A 16639-nucleotide genomic window follows, 5' to 3' on the forward strand; every position below is an offset into this window, starting at 1 on the left:
TTTTTGTATTTTTAGTAGAGACGAAGTTTCACCATGTTGTCCAGCCTGGTCTCAAACTCCTGAGCTCAAGTGATCCACCTGCCTTCGTCTCCCAAAGTGCTGGGATTATAGGCATGAGCCACTGCACTCAGTGAGATGTACTTTAATGTGAGATTTAAAGATAATTAAAGGAGAATTAAAAACCAATTGTATAAGTAAATGGAAAGAAAGTGTGAAACTTCTCTCCCATTTACCATTGATGTTTACAAATTGCTAATACCATTTTAGGGAATGAACTTGAGTTAAATAGTTAAAAAGTCAATTTAAAAGTTCAAAAATGTGGCAGAATGTCAACCACTTAGCCCTTGCCTTTCCCTGACAACCTGCTGTCATTAACAGCACAGCGAGTGATGACAAAGTTTCCACACATCCTGCTGACCTTCTAGGGCTCTCCGGTTTGTTCCTTTGGTGGCTGAGAAAAATAAGCTAAAAATAGAGTTGATGTTTAATTAGCTTTTGTAAATTTCAGAGTGATACAGAGCAGTTCATTTAGTAAACATTGATTGCCGTGTGCAGCGTGCTGTGCCACAGATAACTGAGGAGCTGGAGATGAGGTTTCCTAAGTGACTTGGGAGGGCGGGGCCAAGCTAAGAACATACCCAGGGTGGTTGAAGCCGTGGGCGATATGGTCACCCTCAAGGAGAATGAAGCGTGGCCAAGCAGACATCTGACATTTGAGAAGATTCTTTGACTGGAGATACCCAGAAACTGGTAAACCAAGTCCCCTAGGTCCTGGCGTCACATTCCTGCCTCTGTGCTTCACTTGGAAGTACTGTGGCCAACTCTCCATCCACTCCCTCTCCCCTCCCTCACACACCTGCACTCTTCAAGAAGTAATTTACAGTGCTTCAGAGCACTCAGGTGTTGGAAAATCTGTGTGCTTTCTGTAAATTGTGACAACCAGAATATCTTCTATTGTTCTCTTCACTCTCCTCTTCTTTGGTTTGTATCTTTTGTTTGCCTTTTATTTTAAAAATACAAAAAAGTACAAATAAAAGTAAGCATTCACATAGTACTGAGAATTACCACATTACCTTTAGATTTTTAAAAATGGGAATGAGTATTTAAGGTTGCTTTTGAGGCCCTCCCCTGTGTGAATCCTTACCTGGAGTCTGCAGGGTGACTAACATACACCCCGGAGCTCCACAGGAGCACTCACGGCATCTTGACATGGTCTCATGTCTTGGTTTTGAAGATTGAAGGAAAAATTTAAGATTCTTCATCCTTGCCTTAAGTAAAATATCGACACTTAGATATTCTGTTGTCTTAAGAGCCACTTGGCTCTGAGTTCTTCAGAGGTTGTTGTTCCTTAGGGGAAGGAGACAGTGTGGCTTGCCCAGGACTGGAGACCTGCAGCCCCCGCCACAGCCCTAGGAAGCAGGCCTGTTTCTTGGGGATCTGAGTCTGACTTCAAAGGAAGCGCTCGCTGGCCTTTCTCTGCACTCCCAGCACGGAGAGCATCCCCAGTGGCAACACTCTGAGTCCTCAACCATCAGCCTCTCTGTGTGCCTGTGTTACTGCCTTCCTTCCTGACCCTGCCCCCAGGCCCACACGCCCAGACAGCAAGGGTCAGGAGCATGTTTTGTGTATCCAAATAAATGTCTTGATTTCACCAGTGGCTCAGAAGGCTGTTTATGTAGAGTAGAAATCTGATGAAAAGCGTACAGGTAGAAGGAAATGTACAGCTGTGCACATGTGGCTGTTGCTCTTGGGTTGTTTTCGGCTCTTCTTTTCTAGTTGCCTTCTTGAGATGGGAGATCAAGGACTCCTTCCATTCTTGAGAATTCTTCAAAGTCTTACAGTTTAGAGTAGTCTGCCCCCTGATCTAGTGCTGAGAAATGGCTACTCTAAAAGTTAGGCTTTTTCATTTTCTTTTCCTTGATTTTCATCTCAAAGTAGTGACTTCCCAGGAAAGTGCTGTTGTCCGCCACTTCTTGAAGCTAAGCAGATGAGGAGCTCTCAAACGACACTGCTTGATGGCTTTCCATTGTCAGGGTGCTAACCTCCCCTCCTTCTGATTCACCTTATTCCAGCTGTTCTATGAATCATTTCCATGTTTAACAAAATTGATCCCCTGATCATGTAACCCACCCATTTCTCCCTTGATGTGTGTGTGTCCCTGTGATGGTGTCTGTGCTACCTGTTACTGCGGTAATGGTGTAGGGTTTTGGTGTTTGGGTCTTTTTAAAACTAACTCTCACCTGTCTTTTTCCTTCTGCGCTCACCCATGATACCCCACTCTGCCTCTCAGATCTTGCAGTTTTCAAGGAACGACTTCGAATGCTAACAGTAGGAGGTATGAAAATAATGAGCCTTTCACCTTTTCAGAGTTGAGGACTTCATTTGAATAGGATGTGCAACTTTTCCTAGCATGCAATATGGGGAAAGTTGACATAACTTCTGTCGCGTGTTTTTAAGTTTGCTAATTGTTCTGAAATATGTTTTTCCCTTCATTTGGTTATTAACCAATACGTAGAACTACTTATATGGTATTGTTTTGTTTCTGTTCATTTTGTGTTTCGAAGAGCATTTTTCATCTTCATGTGTGCTTCATCGCTTCACTGTGAGCTTCCATCTTCAGCATCGTTCACCTTTAGCTGCTGCCGTAGCCAGCTGGGCATATGAAGCCATGTTCAGCTCTGCATGGTGGCTTGTCCTGTCCTCCACATTCTGTGCTGAGGCTTTGACTGGACTCTGGATTCTTCCAGATTCTGCTTCCTGGGCATTTTGGGCAAGATTTCCTAAATGTTTTATGTTTGAAGGCCAACTGAAGTATTAATAAAAACTTACCGAGAACTCTTAGTGACCCCCGGTTGGGCAAAACACATTTGAGGAATCCAGAGTTGAAATGCTGGGGGATCATCTGCCTGTTGTCATCCTCCCTGGTGACCAGTCTCTTCTTTGCCCTCTGGCTTCTCTAAGCAGTTGTATTTTTTCTCCTTCTAATATCTGTGAGACTTTACGTTTTAATTACACTTTTTATTTTGAGATCATTGTAGAGTCATATGCACTTGTGAGAAATAACAGTTCTGTGCCCTTTGGCCAGCTTCCCCAATGGTAACATCTTGCAAAGCTATAGTACAACATCACACCACTACACTAAATTGATAAAGTAAGACTCTAGACATCCATCACCACAAGAATTCCTCCTGTTGCCCTTTTATCACCATATCTACTTCCCTCCCATCCCAGCCACTACTTGTATTCCCTGGCAACCACTATTGTGTTCTCCATTTCTATAATTTTGTCATTTCAGGAATGTTGTACATGTGGGATCACAGTATGTAACCTTTGGGGATTGGCATTTTTCAATCAGAATAATTTTTTTAGAGATTCACGCAGGTTGTTGGTGTAAATCAATAGTTTGTTCCTTTTCATTGCTGAGTAGTGTTCCATGGTGTGGATGATTGTTTTTAACCATTTACCTGTTGAAGGACCTCTTCATTGGAATGGATTGTTTCCATTCTTTGGCTAATAGGATCTTTTGCAGAGCAGAAGTTTTTAATCTTTTTTCCCCTTCGTTTCCTAGCTCAGCTTCTATGCCCAAAGTTTTTAGCTTGATGACATCCAGTTTGTTAATTTTTCTTTTATGGATTGTGCTTTTGGTATGAAGTCTAAGAACTTTTTCCTTAGCCCTCGATCCCCAAAATGTTCTCCTATGTATTTTCCTAAAGGTTTCATAGTTTTGTGTTTTACATTTAAATGATCCATTTTGAGTAAATTTCTGTATAAGGTATTTAGATCAAGATTCTTTTATTGTTCATTTTATATTTTTGTGTGTAGATGTCCAGTTGTTCTGGCACCATTAGCTGAAAACTGTGTCCTTCCTTCATTGAATTGCTTTTGTACTTTTGCCAAAAATCAGTTGGACTTACTGGTGTGGGTCTATATCTGGATTTTCAGTTATTTTCCTTTGTGTGTCTGTTTTTCCTTCGATACCACAGTGTCTTGATTACTGTAGCTACTAAACTTTATTTTTCATTTACAAAATTATTTTGACTATTCAAGGACCTTTTCCTTCTCCATGTAAATTTGAGGATAAGCGTATCTATGTCTACATATACCTCGCTGCCATTTTGATAGGAATTGGCTTAAACGTATAGATCCATTTAGGGATAAATTACATTTTTACCATGTTGTCTTCCAATCCATGAACATAGTGTGTCTCCTCATTTATTTGGATCACTGATTTTTTTAATCAGCTTTTTGTAGTTTTCAGCATATACATTGTGTGTACGTTTTGTTGTATTTACACTTAACTATTATTTTCTTTTTAACATTGATGTCCACATATTCATTGGTAGTATATAGAAATATAATTGATTTCAGTGTTTATGTTGCATTCTGAGATCTTGATGAACTATTCTAGGGCTTTTTTTTTTTTTTTTTTTGTAGATTCCTTAGGATTTTCTATATGGACAGTCATGTCATCTGCAAATAGAGAGAGTTCAATTTCTTCCTTTCCAATATGAATGCCTTTTATTTTATTTTCTTGCCTCATTACAGTAGCTACAACCTTTAGCACTGTATTGAATAAGAGAGGTAAGAGTGGATAGCCTTATATGCCCTTTTCCTGATCTTAGGGTGAAAGCATTTAGCCTTTCATCATTAAGTATAATGTTAACTGTAGATTTTTTATAAATGCTCTTTATCAAGCTGAGGAAGTTTCTCTGTTTTCATATTTTTTTCTGATAGTTTTAATTATGAATGTATATTGAATTTTGTCAGATGTTTTTCCTGCATTGATATGATCTTGTGATTTATTATTATAATTATTTTTTGAGACTGATTCTTGCTCTGTCGCCCAGTCTGGAGTGCAGTGGTACGATCTCAGCTCACTGCAACCTCTGCCTTCCAGGTTCAAGCAACTCTCCCACCTCAGCCTCCCAAGTAGTGGGGGCTACCAGTGTGCACCACCACTCCTGGCTAATTTTTGTGCTTTTAGTAGAGGTGGGGTTTCACCATGTTGGCCAGGCTGGTCTAGAACTCCTGACCTCAAGTGATCTGCCCACCTCACCCTCCCAAAGTTCTGGGATTACAGGCATGAGCCACCACACCCGGCCAATTTTTATTCTTTAATGTAGACAATTTAATGCTAATGTAGTGGATTGTATTGATTGATTTTTGATTATTCAACCAGCCTTGGATTAGTGGAATAAACACCATTTGATCATGGTATATAATTTTTTTAATATGTCTTTGTCTCTTTATATATTTTGCATCCACATTGATGAGGGATATTGGTCATTTTCTTTTTTTGTACTAGCTTTGTTTTTGGTATCAGGGTAATTCTGGCTTCATAAAATGAATGGAGAAGTGTTTCTCCTATTTTCTGAAAGACATTGAATAGAGTTGGTGTTAACTCTTCTTCATTTGGGCTTAGAGGTTAATTTTTCACAAGGTTTTTATTTATTAATTAGATTTCCTTATTAGCCATAGGGCTTTTCTAATTATCTGTTTCATACTGGGTAGGTAGTGGTAGTTTGTGTTCTAGAAGTGGTTTATTTCATCTAAGTTGTCAAATGTATGTAGTGTTATTTATAGTATTCCCTTATTATCTTTTTGATAGTCATTCTTTTTTTTAATTTCTTTTTCAACTAAAAGAAAAGGAACAGAATCTTCTTGATATTTCAAGGGTCTGTATTGATATCCCGTTTCATTCCTGATATTGGTAATTTGTGTCCTCTTTTTATTTGTCAGTCTTATAAGAGATTTGTCAATGTTACTAATCTTTTCAAAGAACCAGTTATTTGTTTCATTGGTTTTTCTCTGTTGTTTTGCTGTTTTCAATTTCATTGATTTCTGCTCTGTATTATTTCCTTACTTCTATTTATTGGCTTTTGGCTTGTTTGTTGTTTTTCCCTCTTTTCTGGGAATGGAAACTTAGATTATTGATTAGAGACTATCCCTCTTTTCTGATGTATTTACTACTATAAATGTTTCTCTCAGTACTGGTTTAGCTGTCCTACAAAGTTTGATATGTTATATTTTTATTTTCTTTCTGTTGTTTTTGAGACAAGGTCTTGCTCTGTCATCCAGGCTATAGTGCAGTGGTATGATCACAGCTCACTGCAGCCTCTAATTCCTGGGCTTAAGTTATCCTCCCACCTCAGCCTCCCAAGTAGCCGAGACTACAGGTGTAGGCCACCATGCCTGGCTATTTTTAAAATTTTTTATAGAGATGGAATCTCACTGTATTGCCCAGGCTAGTTGTTATTGTATTCTTCGTATGCCCCTTGATATTTTGTCTTTGGCTTTTGGATTATTTAGAAGGGTGTTGTTTAGTTTCCAAGTGTTTGGAGATTTTCTTGTTACTTTTCTTATTATTGCTTTCTAGTTTGATTTTATTGTGGTTGGAGAATGCACCCTATATGATTTCAATTGTGCTAAATTTGTTGAATTTTTAATAAATGGCCCACCATGTTGTCTGTCTTGGCATATGTTTCATGGCTGCTTGAAAAGAATGCTACTGTTGAAATGCTATTGTTGGGTGGAGTATTCTCTAAATGTCTGCTAGAGCCAGGCATGGTGGTTCATGCCTATAAATCCAGGACTTTTGAGAGACTGAGATGGGAAGATCACTTGAAGGCCAGGAGTTTGTTGCCTGGCAACATAGCGAGACCCCTGTCTCCACCACCAACAACAACAAAATTAGCCAAGCATGATGCCACATGCCTGTAGTCCTAGCTACTCAGGAGGCTAAGGTGGTGGGATCATTTGAGCCCAGAAGTTTAAGCCTGCAGTGATCTATGATTTCACCACTGTACTCTAGCCTGGGTGACCCTATCTCTAAACTACACACACATGCATGTGCACACACACACGTCTGTTAGATCCTGTTAGTTAATGACTGTTGAGTTCTTCTATATTTCTGCTGAATTTCTGTCTAGTTTTTTAGTCAGTTATTGAGAGAGGAGTATTAAAGTCTTCAGCTATAAATGTGGGTTTGTCTCTTTCTCCTTTTAGTCCTATCAGATTTTGGGTCACATATTTTGCAGCTCTGTTCTTTGGTGTTTACAATTTCAGATTGCTGTATCTTCTCAGTAAATTGACCCTCTTACCATGATGGAATGTCCCTCTTTGTCTCCGGTAATTTTCTTTGCTGCGAAGTCATTTCATCTCATGTTAATATAAGCCACTCGTACTTACATTTGATTAATGTTTACATGATACATTTTTTCCTCCTTTTACTTCAACCTGTCTGTATCACATATGAAGTGAATTTCTTGTGGATAAGCATATAGGTGGGTTTTCTTTTATATTTATCCACTCTTCATAATCTCTGTCTTCTATTTAATATATGTAGGTCATTTATGTTTAATGTAATTATTGTATGTTAGGGCTCAAGTCTGCCATTTTATTATTTATTTTTTGTTCTGCTTTTCATTGCTTTGCTTTCATTTTCCTGTGCTGTGGAGTTTCAAACCCACATTTAAAAATTTTTTTTAATTATGTATAGTTTTTTTTTTGTTGTGTGTTTGTTTGCTTGTTTGTTTGTTTGTTTGAGACAGAGTTTTGCTCTTTTACCCAGGCTGGAGTGCAGTGGCACGATCTCGGCTCACTGCAACCTCTGCCTTCCTGTTTCAAGCGATTCCCCTGCCTCAGCCTCCCGAGTAGCTGGGTTTACAAGCACCCGCCACCACGCCCAGATAATTTTTTTGTATTTTTAGTAGAAGAGGGGTTTCACCATGTTGGCCAGGCTGGTCTCGAACTGACCTTGTAGTCTACCCACCTTGGCCTCCCAAAGTGCTGGGATTACAGGTGTGAGCCACTGCGCCCGGCATGGTTTTGAGTGTATCCTTTTATGTAGCATTTTTAGTAGTTGTTTTAGGTATTACTACTTTATATAGACATAACTTATAGTCTACAGTGTCATAACTTTTCAGTACATATTAAGTGTGGAAACTTTACCTCCTTTTATATCTCTTTACCGTCCTGCATTTATAATATAATTATCTTAGATATTTTCTCTACATACATTTAGAACTTCATCAGACAGAGTTATAAGTTTGTTTCAACCATCAGATATAATTTAGAAGACCCAAGAGGAGGACAGTCTGATGTATTTACCCAGATTTTTGCTTTTTGTGTTCTTTCTTCCTTCTTGATGTTCCAAGATTCCTTCTTTATTTATTTTCTGTTTAAAATGCTTCCTCTGGCCAGTTTTTTAGAGCAGGTCTTCTGGTGACAAACTTAATTTTCCTTTATCTGGGAATCTCTATTTCTTTCCCCTTCATTCCTACAGGATATTTTTGGTGGATATAAGATTCTAGTTGGACATAATCCTTTTCTTTTAGCTCTTGAAAGGTGTTGTGCCCTTTCTTCCTTTCTCTCTTTCTCTCTCTCTCTCTTTCTCTCTTTCTCTCTCTCTTTCTTATTTTTCTTTCTTTCTTTCTGACAGAGTCTCGCTCTGTCACCCAGGCTGGAGTGCAGTGGTGCGATCTCTGCTCACTGCAACCTCCGCCTCCTGGGTTCAAGTGATTCTCCTGCCTCAGCCTCCTGAGTAGCTGGGATTACAGGCGCGCACTACCACTCCTGGCTAATTTTTGTATTTTTAGTAGAGACAGGATTTCACCATGTTGGTCAGGCTAGGCTTGAATTCCTGACCTTGTGATCTGCCCCACCTCGGCCTCTCAAAGTGTTAGGATTACTGGCGTGATCCACTGTGCCCGGCCTGTGCCACTTCTTTCTAGCCTCCATGGTTTCTGATGAGAAATCCTGTCATTTGAATTGTTTTCCCTATAGGTAAAGTGTCACTTTACAACCATTGCTTTTAATTTTCTTTGATTTTGTTTTTCAGAAGCTTAACTATCATATGTTTTGGAATGGATTTCTTTGAGGATATCCTCTGGATTCACTCAGCTTCTTGAATTTTTGGGTTTGGTCTTTTACCATATTTGGGAAGTTTTTAGCTAAGTACTTTTTCAACTACCCTCTTTATTCTCTGCTTCTTTTATTTTATCCATTTATATGTTTGTGAAATCTTTGATTATACTGTCACGTGTCCCCTGAGGCTCTGTTCATTTTTTATTTTCTTTCTGTTCTTCAGATTGGTTAATTTCTGTTGTTCTGTCTTCAAATATACTGATTCTCTGCCCCTCCATTCTGCCATTGAGCCTATCCATTGAACGTTTTTTGATTTTTTTAACAAATTTCTATTTGGTACTTGTTTACATCTTCAGTTTTTGGCTGAAACATTGTATTTTGTGACTCACTTTTAAAAATTTGTCTCTATCATGTTCTTAATTGCTCATTTAAATTGTTTGGGCCAGGTGCGGTGGCTTACGCCTGTAAGCACTTTGGGAGACCAAGGCAGGCAGATTGCTTGTACTCAGGAGTTCAAGACCAGCCCAGCCAACATGACGAAACCCCATCTCTATTAAAAATACAAAAACTAGGCTGGGTGCTGTGGCTCACGCCTTTAATCCCAGCACTTTGGGAGGCTGAGGCGGGCAGATCATTTGAGGTCAGGAGTTCTAGACCAACTTGGCCAACATGGTGAAACCCCGTCACTACTAAAAACACAAAAATTAGCCAGGTGTGGTGGCACACGCCTGCAGTCCTAGCTACTCTACTCAGGAGGCTGAGGCAGGAGAATTGCTTAAACCCAGGTGGTGGAGATTTCAGTGAACTTGAGATCATGCCACTGCACTCCAGCCTGGGCAACAGAGCGAGAGGCTGTCTCAAAAAAATTATAAAAACTAGCTGGGCGTGGTGGCGTGCGCCTGTAGTCCCAGCTACTCAGGAGGCTGAGATTGGAGGATCACCTGAGCCCTGGAGGTTAAGGCTGCAGTGAGCAGTGATCGAACCACTGCACTCCAGGCTATGCGACAGAGTGAGACCCTGTCTCAAAAAAAAAAATGAAATTGTTTGATGATGACTCCGTTCACATCCTAGGTGATTCTAACATCTTGGTCATCATGGTATTGATGTCTGTCGATTGTCTTTTCTCATTCACTATGAGATATTTTTGGGTCTTGTTATGAATTATAGTTTATTGAAACCAGGACATTTTGGGTATCATGAGAGTCAGGATCTTATTTAAATCTTCTGTTATAGCAGACCTTTTGTAGACACTGTTCCCCACTGTGGTGGGGGAAGGGGAGGGCCCAACCTTGTTATTGCTGGCAGAGGTGGAAGTCCTTCTCCCACTCAAGTATCCACTGTTACTGGGGTTAGGGGAAGGGGCTGATGCATTACCTCCCAGAGAGGAGGACATTTTGGATTCCCTCTTGGGCCTTCGCTGAAACCTCTGGGATGGGGTTGGGTGCTAGGGCCCATTACAGCCTGGTGAGGGCGGGGTCACAGTGTTTTCTCTGGTATTTGGCTGTAGTAGAGCAGTTTTTGTCTAAAAGTTTTTTGTCTTGATAGGCTACCTCTTTCCTGGTCTTTTGATAGAGAGCAGCTTTTGTCGGGCTTTTGTTATCAAATACACCTCTTCAAGTTTTGGGGTTGTTGGTTCTTCTGCTCCAAGTCTGCGGTATTTGAAGCAAAAAAGAAACTCCAGGGAACTCCTTGGTGTATTTTGCCTTGAGACGTCCCTAGCCGGTGTGCCTTATTCTCTCCACCTTTCGGAGTTGTCTTATGATCGTTTTGCATATAACGTCTAGGATTTTTAGTTGTACTTACTGGGGGAGTAGGGAAGAATATGTCTACTCCACTTTCACAAAGCACTCATCTATAGATTTAGTTTCTCAGATAGCTAAAGAACTAAAAGTGTACCAGCAGTTCTGAGGCTCTAGAACTATGAACTCAGGATGATAGAAGTGAAAAACCATCACATGGTGAGGTCAGGGGATATCTGTAGGCCCCTACTTCACAGGGTCTTCATGCTGAAAGATGGCAACCAATATGCAGTCCTTATCTGGGGGCATACACTGGACTGATTAGTTTCACAATCAAAATATTTCCCAACAAAATGTGCATTGTTATTCTGGTCCCCAATCAGCTGCACCTGGCCTGAGTTTTTTAGTCAGGAAAAATTTCTCAAAGATGATTCTGTTTTTCCTCCATAAATACTATAGGGCAATTGCCTGAAAGCCGGGCCATAAATGGCAAGAGCCTTGTACTTCACCTAGGCCCAAGTGGTTGCTGTGCCTTCAGTGTTGACAGACTAACAGGAGGGAATGGGTCGGCAGGCTTAACTAAGCCACTACTACCATCACCACCCTCCAGGTTAAAAAAAAAAAAAAGCCAGATTTGCTTTGTTTTAATAAAACAAACAGGGCTTGGAAAATATAGAGTTTGCTTGTAAGACTTAAAAAACAAAACAAGGGCGGGCGCCGTGGTTCACGCCTGTAATCCCAGCACTTTGGGAGGCCGAGGCAGGCGGATCACGAGGTCAGGAGATCGAGATCATCCTGGCTAACACAGTGAAACCCCGTCTCTACTAAAAATACAAAAAATTAGCCGGGCGTGGTGGTGGGTGCCTGTAGTCCCAGCTACTCGGGAGACTGAGTCGGGAGAATGGCATGAACCTGAGAGGCAGAGCTTGCAGTGAGCCGAGATCGCACCACTGCACTCCAGCCTGGGCGACAGAGCGAGACTCCGGCTCAAAACAAAACAAAAAAACCTCTCCTAAAGCATTAGATAAATAAAGGCTGTAGTTCCCAAACTATGCTTGAATCAATCTCCTTGGGAGAATCGTGGACCCACCCTGAGACTCACTGAGTCGGTACCAGGGTTGGAGCCTCGAAACAAGCCTTTTTATATATCTCCAAGGAGATCAAAATACACAATTGTGTTTGCAAACTACCATCTTTAATCCTGTGCTGGACCCTTACGTCTCACAGTGGCTCCTTTTAGTCTTAATTTGGCCAGGAAACAATGAGAACATTTCATCAGGTCCAGTCAGATGTTGGAGACTTTGCAGAATACCGGTTCATTGTGCATTCCTGGAGCCTGAGAAAATGCTGATGTAAGGTATTCAAGTGCTAGTGACTCTTGAACTGTGCTTTTTGCTGTACTGTAGCTGATATATTATGTCAGGAGAGATGCCAAACTGGATAAAAGAATGTATGGTGTCATTTGATAGTCTTCCTCTTTGATACAACAAGATGAAACAAGCATATAATGCCAGGGAAAGAGCTCTTCCAGCATTATTCTTTCTCAAACTGAGATGCACTTTCATGTGAGGTGGTGTCTTCCCCCACAGTGCTGCAGCCAATATTAGTGCTTACTTAGTTGGTTCCCACTGAGTGATTGGAGTCGGGAGAAGGGAGGGTTACACCTGTGACTGCTGAGTATTGCCTGCAGAATGGGCTCAGAACGCACAGTTCAGGAATTTCAGAAGAGGACGTCCTTAATCCAAGGCCGGTGGCTGTTTGCACGCTGCTGTACTGCCCAGTGGTGCACCCCTGCCTGGAGCTCCAACAGACCACTTGACTTCTGGTGACGGTTTCTCCCTCACTTCTTAGTCCCCCTCTCCCAGCTCTTTGACATTCACCACATACATATATTATTGTCATACGATCTGTTCTTCTATATCAGTTCTTCATTTTCTGCTTTAATTCCTCCTTAACTATTGTATTGATTTTTGATTGACTTACCCAGTACCTTTTCATGGACCTCTCTTCCCACCCCCAAAATTGGTTATCTTTGGGACCTTGAAATAAATTTGTCTCTAAATTATGAATAATTGGTGTACGTAACTAACATATGCATAATATGAATTTTATTGTGACTTACCTGTCATACTCTAACATCCTCAGCTTCTATTTATTGCTAAAGTTTGTGTTTCTGGCTGTAAAATATTACTTATTTCACATATATCAGGGGCTTTTTATATGATTTTTTTCTTCTCTTTTTGCTCCCTTGGGGAGTTCCTTCCCCTTTCCATAAACTGTGGTCCCTGCGTGGCTGTGCCCCATCCCTCCTCATCGGGCTTGTCCTGCCCACATCGCCCTGCAGGATTCTATGGCCTGGACGAGTCTGACCTCGACAAGGTTTTCCACTTGCCCACCACCACTTTCATCGGGGGACAGGAATCAGCACTTCCTCTGCGGGAGATCATCCGTCGGCTGGAGGTAAGAACAGTTTCTGGAAAAATCTAGTGGACTTTTTAAGAACTTGTATTAGCAGGATGGCTTTGAGGCTAGTTTTATTTTTTTTCTTTGTCCTTTTTATTTTATTTTTTCTCTGAGACAGAGTTACTGTCACCCAGGCTAGAATGCAGTGACACAGTTGGGCTCACTGCAGCCTCAACCTCCCAGTCTCAAACCATCCTCCCACCCCAACCTCTCGTAGCTGGGACTGCTGGTACACACCACCATGCCCAGCTAATGTAGTTTTTCATTTTTTATTATAGAGATGAGGTCTTACTGTGTTCCTCAGGCTGGTCTCAAATGCCTGGGCTCAAGTCATCCTCCTACCTCAGCCTCTCGAAGTGCTGGGATTACAGGCATGAACCAGTCCTGTCTTTTTTAAAATTGTAAGGAAGGAGGGCATTTGTTGTTGTTGTTGTTGCCATTTTATAGATAGAAACCAGTGGTTTTGCGATCACCCAGATAGGGGAAGTAAACTCTGCTTTCAGATCCCACTAGGAGTTTATTACAGATGGTAGAAGAGTCACCTCAACCCTGAGGGACAGGCCTCAAGTCAAGGGTGGCTTCCTGCACAGCTCACTGCCAGGGCTGCTGAGTGGTGGCCACTCTTCTTCTTCCCTCTCTCCCTCTGTTCCTCTCATCCTTCTGTTTTGTTTCACTTTTTTCCTTCTCTCTGGACTCTGTTAGTACTAAGCCTGCCAGGGATTTCTTTCATGCACACACCTTATAGACAGTGGCTAAGAGTTGTGGCTGTGCTGTTAGGCCACCTGTGTCTAGTTCTTCCATCCTGGGCAAGTCATAGCCTCCCTCAGTATAAGGGTGACTTCCATGCCCATTGCAGAGGGGAGAATGGATTTGATGAGAGGTCCATGCCAAGAGTTGGCTATTACTGTTACTTAATGCTGTTCCTGGTATTCAGAGCTAAAGGATCCAGGTTAAAATAAACTGAGGAAATACTCTGGAATGGAACCCTCAGAATTGAGCATATAAATCACCTGAGGTCCGCCTGTCATGCACAGTCTGAATCCTGACGTCCCTAACTAACCCAAGTTGAACCACACTGGCCATCAGGGCTCTCTGAGGCTGTTCCTCTCATGGCTGGACGCATTAGAACCACCTGGAGAGCTTACAGAACTGATACCCAGGCCACAGCCCAGGTCCCCTAAATCAGAATCCCCCTAGCACCCCAGGGATTAACCCTTGCTGCAGCAAGTGAATTTTAATTTAAAATTCTCTTGTCAGTGTTTCCACAATTGGCTGCATGTGGCTTAAAAAGATCTGAGTGTCCAGGCCAGGCACGGTGTCTCACACCTGTAGTCCCAGCACTTTGGGAGGCCGAGACAGGTGGATCACAAGGTTGGGAGTTCAAGACCAGCCTGGCCAAGATCATGAAATGCTGTCTCTATTAAAAATACAAAAGTTAGCCAGGTGTGATGGCGGGTTCCTGTAATCCCAGCTACGTGGGAGACTGAGGCAGAGAATTGCTAGAACCCGGGAGGGGGAGGTTGCAGTGAGCAAAGATCACACCACTGCACTCCAGCCTAAGCAACAGAGCAAGACTCCATCTCAAAAAAAAACCTGAGTGTCCAATGCTGGCACTTTCTATAGTTTATGATGAGCATCCTGAAGTATTGTCAGCATCTCATCTTGGAGCTGCTTCACCGCCTGCCTTCCTCACTTGTTGGGGAGAAAGGGGTGGAAACTAGAACTGTGTGCCAGCATCAGAAGCTTGTGGCTAATGGGATGTATTGGGCACCAGGAGGGAGTGATAAGGCTTAATCCAAGAAGAATGAACCTTTGGGTCCTTCCTGTCGCCTTTATCTGCACCCGCATGACCACACTGACGATAGTTTCTAGTTCTGCCTACTAAGCCACTTGTTACTATTGAGCACTTGAAATGTACAGAATATTTGAATGACTTTTTTTTTTTTTTTTTTTTTGAGACGGAGTCTCGCTCTGCCGCCCAGGCTGGAGTGCAGTGGCCGGATCTCAGCCCACTGCAAGCTCTGCCTCCCGGGTTTACGCCATTCTCCTGCCTCAGCCTCCCGAGCAGCTGGGACTACAGGCTCCCGCCACCTCGCCCAGCTAGTTTTTGTATTTTTTAGTAGAGACGGGGTTTCACCGTGTTAGCTAGGATGGTCTCGATCTCCTGACCTCGTGATCCGCCCGTCTCGGCCTCCCAAAGTGCTGGGATTACAGGGTTGAGCCACCGCCCCCGGCCTAATGACTTTTTAAGTGTTGAAAAGACAATGTTTGATATATTGGGTCAAATAAAATAGGAAAATTTCATGTGGGTCTACTAGAAAAATAAATTACATATGTGGCTCACGTAATGTTTCTATTGAATGTTGCTGATCTATAGAAGTTCTTGTGTTGCCTGGACCCCCACAAATGGCACCCCATATAGCTTCTCCAAGTGGCCCTACCCCCAAATTATTTCACTGCTCACATGTTCTACCCAGTTCCCTCAGTGTATTTTCTGTTACAGCAGCCGTCTGGTGAGACCAGTCTGCACTAAGAGTAGACTCAGCACTAATACCTTTTACCTCAGAGGAGTCCCCTGTGGGGAGCCTGGCAGCTCATCTTTTTTTTCTTTTTTTTTTTTTTTTGAAAGAGGATCTCACTCTGTCGCCCAGGCTGGAGGGCAGTGGCACAATCATGGCCCACTGCAGCCTCAACCTCTGGGATTAAGCGATCCCCCTACCTCAGCTACCTCAGCCTCCCGAGTAGCTGGGACTATAGGAGAGCACTACCATGCCTGGCTAATTTTTTTATTTTTTATGGAGATGAGATCTCACCATGTTGCCCAGGCTGATCTTGAATTCCTGGACTCAAGTGATCCTCTTGCCTTGGTCTCCCAAAATGCTGGGATTACAGGCATGAGCCACTGCACCTGGCCCCAGCAGCTCATCCTTAACATGCTCTCACATTGGAAAGCTCCCATAGAGTCACCATCTCCATAGCACATCACAGTGTCACCTCTCGGGGGCCTCTTCAGCACCTTCCTTCCCAGACAGCAAAATGAGGGGCAGAGGCATTGATGTCCCTATGGCTAACTTCCTCTCTGAATCTTGCATCCCAAGTAGTTCCAATTTCATCATACGAAGTGGGTGTAGGGAGCTGAAGCATGTTGAAGGGCTGCCTCCCTTTCAGTCCAGTTGATGCCAGAGCCCTGGAGTTGGCTCTTGTTGTCGGAGACAGTTGGACCTGTACCCAGGAGTCTAAGGCTGTACGCCCTCCTGGCCCCAGAGTGGCCTCAACTTAGAAGACTCCATTTTCACAACAGTTTACAGACATTTGCATAAACTTCTCAGCACCCTGCCTGATGGTGATGCTTTATTTACATTTAATGTATGTGTATGTTAGATTGGTGGTATAATCAGACAGATCTTAAGCTATTGATCGTGTGACGTGGTGGTCAATTTGTACCTTTTTCAAAAATTAGAGGGGATTGGCTGGGTGCAGTGGCTCATGCCTGTAATCCCAGCACTTTGGGAGGCCGAGGCGGGCGAATCACAAGGTCAGGAGATCAAGACCATCCTGGCTAACACGGTGAA

General features: G+C 42.4%; 1 protein-coding gene across 1 annotated transcript in view; it reads left to right on the forward strand.

The window, feature by feature from the left end:
- OGDH (oxoglutarate (alpha-ketoglutarate) dehydrogenase (lipoamide)) overlaps positions 1 to 16639 on the forward strand; it is a 94136-nt gene that overhangs the window by 45421 nt on the left and 32076 nt on the right. Inside the window, exon 5 of the mRNA XM_011983287.1 lies at positions 12949 to 13064. Within this exon, the coding sequence (XP_011838677.1) occupies positions 12949 to 13064 (116 nt within the window). The remainder of the gene's footprint in view (positions 1 to 12948; positions 13065 to 16639) is intronic.

The sequence above is a fragment of the Mandrillus leucophaeus genome, unplaced genomic scaffold (assembly GCF_000951045.1).
Source record: "Mandrillus leucophaeus isolate KB7577 unplaced genomic scaffold, Mleu.le_1.0 Scaffold248, whole genome shotgun sequence".
Taxonomy (NCBI): Eukaryota; Metazoa; Chordata; class Mammalia; order Primates; family Cercopithecidae; genus Mandrillus; species Mandrillus leucophaeus.